The 1,512-nt window shown below is 54.2% G+C and overlaps 1 protein-coding gene across 1 annotated transcript in view; it reads left to right on the top strand.

Annotated features, from left to right (window-relative positions):
* The window catches only part of KLHDC4 (kelch domain containing 4), a 31,505-nt gene that overhangs the window by 25,019 nt on the left and 4,974 nt on the right, over positions 1 to 1,512 (top strand). The window contains exon 8 of the mRNA XM_025203110.1: positions 1,475 to 1,506. Within this exon, the coding sequence (XP_025058895.1) occupies positions 1,475 to 1,506 (32 nt within the window). The remainder of the gene's footprint in view (positions 1 to 1,474; positions 1,507 to 1,512) is intronic.

Raw genomic sequence — 1,512 nt, 5'->3', positions numbered from 1 at the left:
CGTCGTGTAAGCAGCGGTGTGTGTGCAAAGGATGAAATATCTGTCTGTGGGAGCCGGCTTGGTATTGTGCAGCAATTCAGGTAGGGGCCTGAGGAGAGAGCTCAGCTGAAAGTGCCACCTCCCTCTCCTCTCCCACTTTTACTTTGCCGGTAGTTCATCCCTAAGTCCTCCAGTGCTACAGCCTGCCATATACCGAATGCATCGGTATTGTACTTGTGTCGCTGCAGGGGAGGCATTTCGCTGGGTGTCTGTGCATAGCATAATCCGGAGCAGAGCTGGCTCCTGTTGGGGATAGTCTCGGACATGAGCCCAACCCGCCACGCTGGCCTTGAGTGCTCCTGAACTTTGGATGGGATGACCCTAGCGGGAGCTTGCTTCTCACTGGAGCCTGTTTGCAAGGGGCTGTGCTATGCACAGTGTGCTGAATACCAGGGCTCCTGCTGGGAGTGGGGTGAGTGCATGCAGGATGGCAGCAGAGGGAAGGAGGGGTGGATAATGACATTATTAGGGGACCTCCTACGGCTTTGCTGCTGCCTTCAGACAATGTGTGTTGCCAGGAGCACTGGAGTACAGGAACTCACCGGGAAAGACAACGGGGGTGGCGGAGAAGAGCGGCATTTAAAACCATGCATTTCATTACATCCGCTGAAGCTTGATCCTGCTCCCATATAGTCCAGGGGGGGGTTTGCCATCGTGTTCAGCAGGACCTGGCCCCCTCCCGGTCTTATTCTGTCCGGAAAAGACAGAAATACCAAAAAAAGTGTGGAAAAGGCTATCAAGGAAAGCTCGATGCTCCAGGCTCCTCTTGGGTTTGAGCACCTGGGGCACCAGGCATCCCCCAGGCGCAGCGTGGAAAAGGCTGATCGTGCTCGGTGAGAGAGCTCAAGGCCCCCGTGGCAATAGGGGGGCTGCATATGAATGGGGCTGGGGAGGGGAGAGTGGAAGTCGGATGCTTTGAGCTACACAAGAATAATTCCCTGAGCTTGTGGTGACTTGAATCCCAAAGTTTAGGGTGTCCACTAGTGAATTCAATGCATCTCCTACCTATTTTCACAGATGAGGAAACTAGGGCACGAAAAGTAAGTGATTTTTTTTATTTTTTTTCCCCTCCCAGGATCCCCCAGTTTTATCTGTGGCAGAGCAGGGAGTAGAGCTCAGGTCCCCCAGCTCCACTCTCCTTCCTGCTCGACATGCCACAGTTATCACTAGCACTTACAAATGCCTTCCTTCGAGGTGTCTCGGCCTCACCTGGCAGCTCTGCCCTCGGGGACGGAGGAAACGGACTCACTGCGGGAGGTAGTTGGAGGTTGGGGGTCACACATACCAGTCCTGTTTGGCCCCGTCACAGCTGTGCAAGGTGGCTGTGAAGCACCGCTGACTTGGCTAAGCTTAAGGCCATGGAAAGTAAGGTCCCAGTACTCTGGCTCATCATAACACCTTTCCCGTTGCGTGCTCACCCTTCTCTTCTCCACAGAGAGTGAAGAAAGATGTTGACAAGGGCACCCTGCACAC

This window comes from Alligator sinensis, unplaced genomic scaffold, assembly GCF_000455745.1.
Source record: "Alligator sinensis unplaced genomic scaffold, ASM45574v1 scaffold228_1, whole genome shotgun sequence".
Classification (NCBI taxonomy): Eukaryota; Metazoa; Chordata; order Crocodylia; family Alligatoridae; genus Alligator; species Alligator sinensis.
Note: the sequence above shows the minus strand (reverse complement) of the source record. Positions and strands in the feature narration are given on the sequence as shown.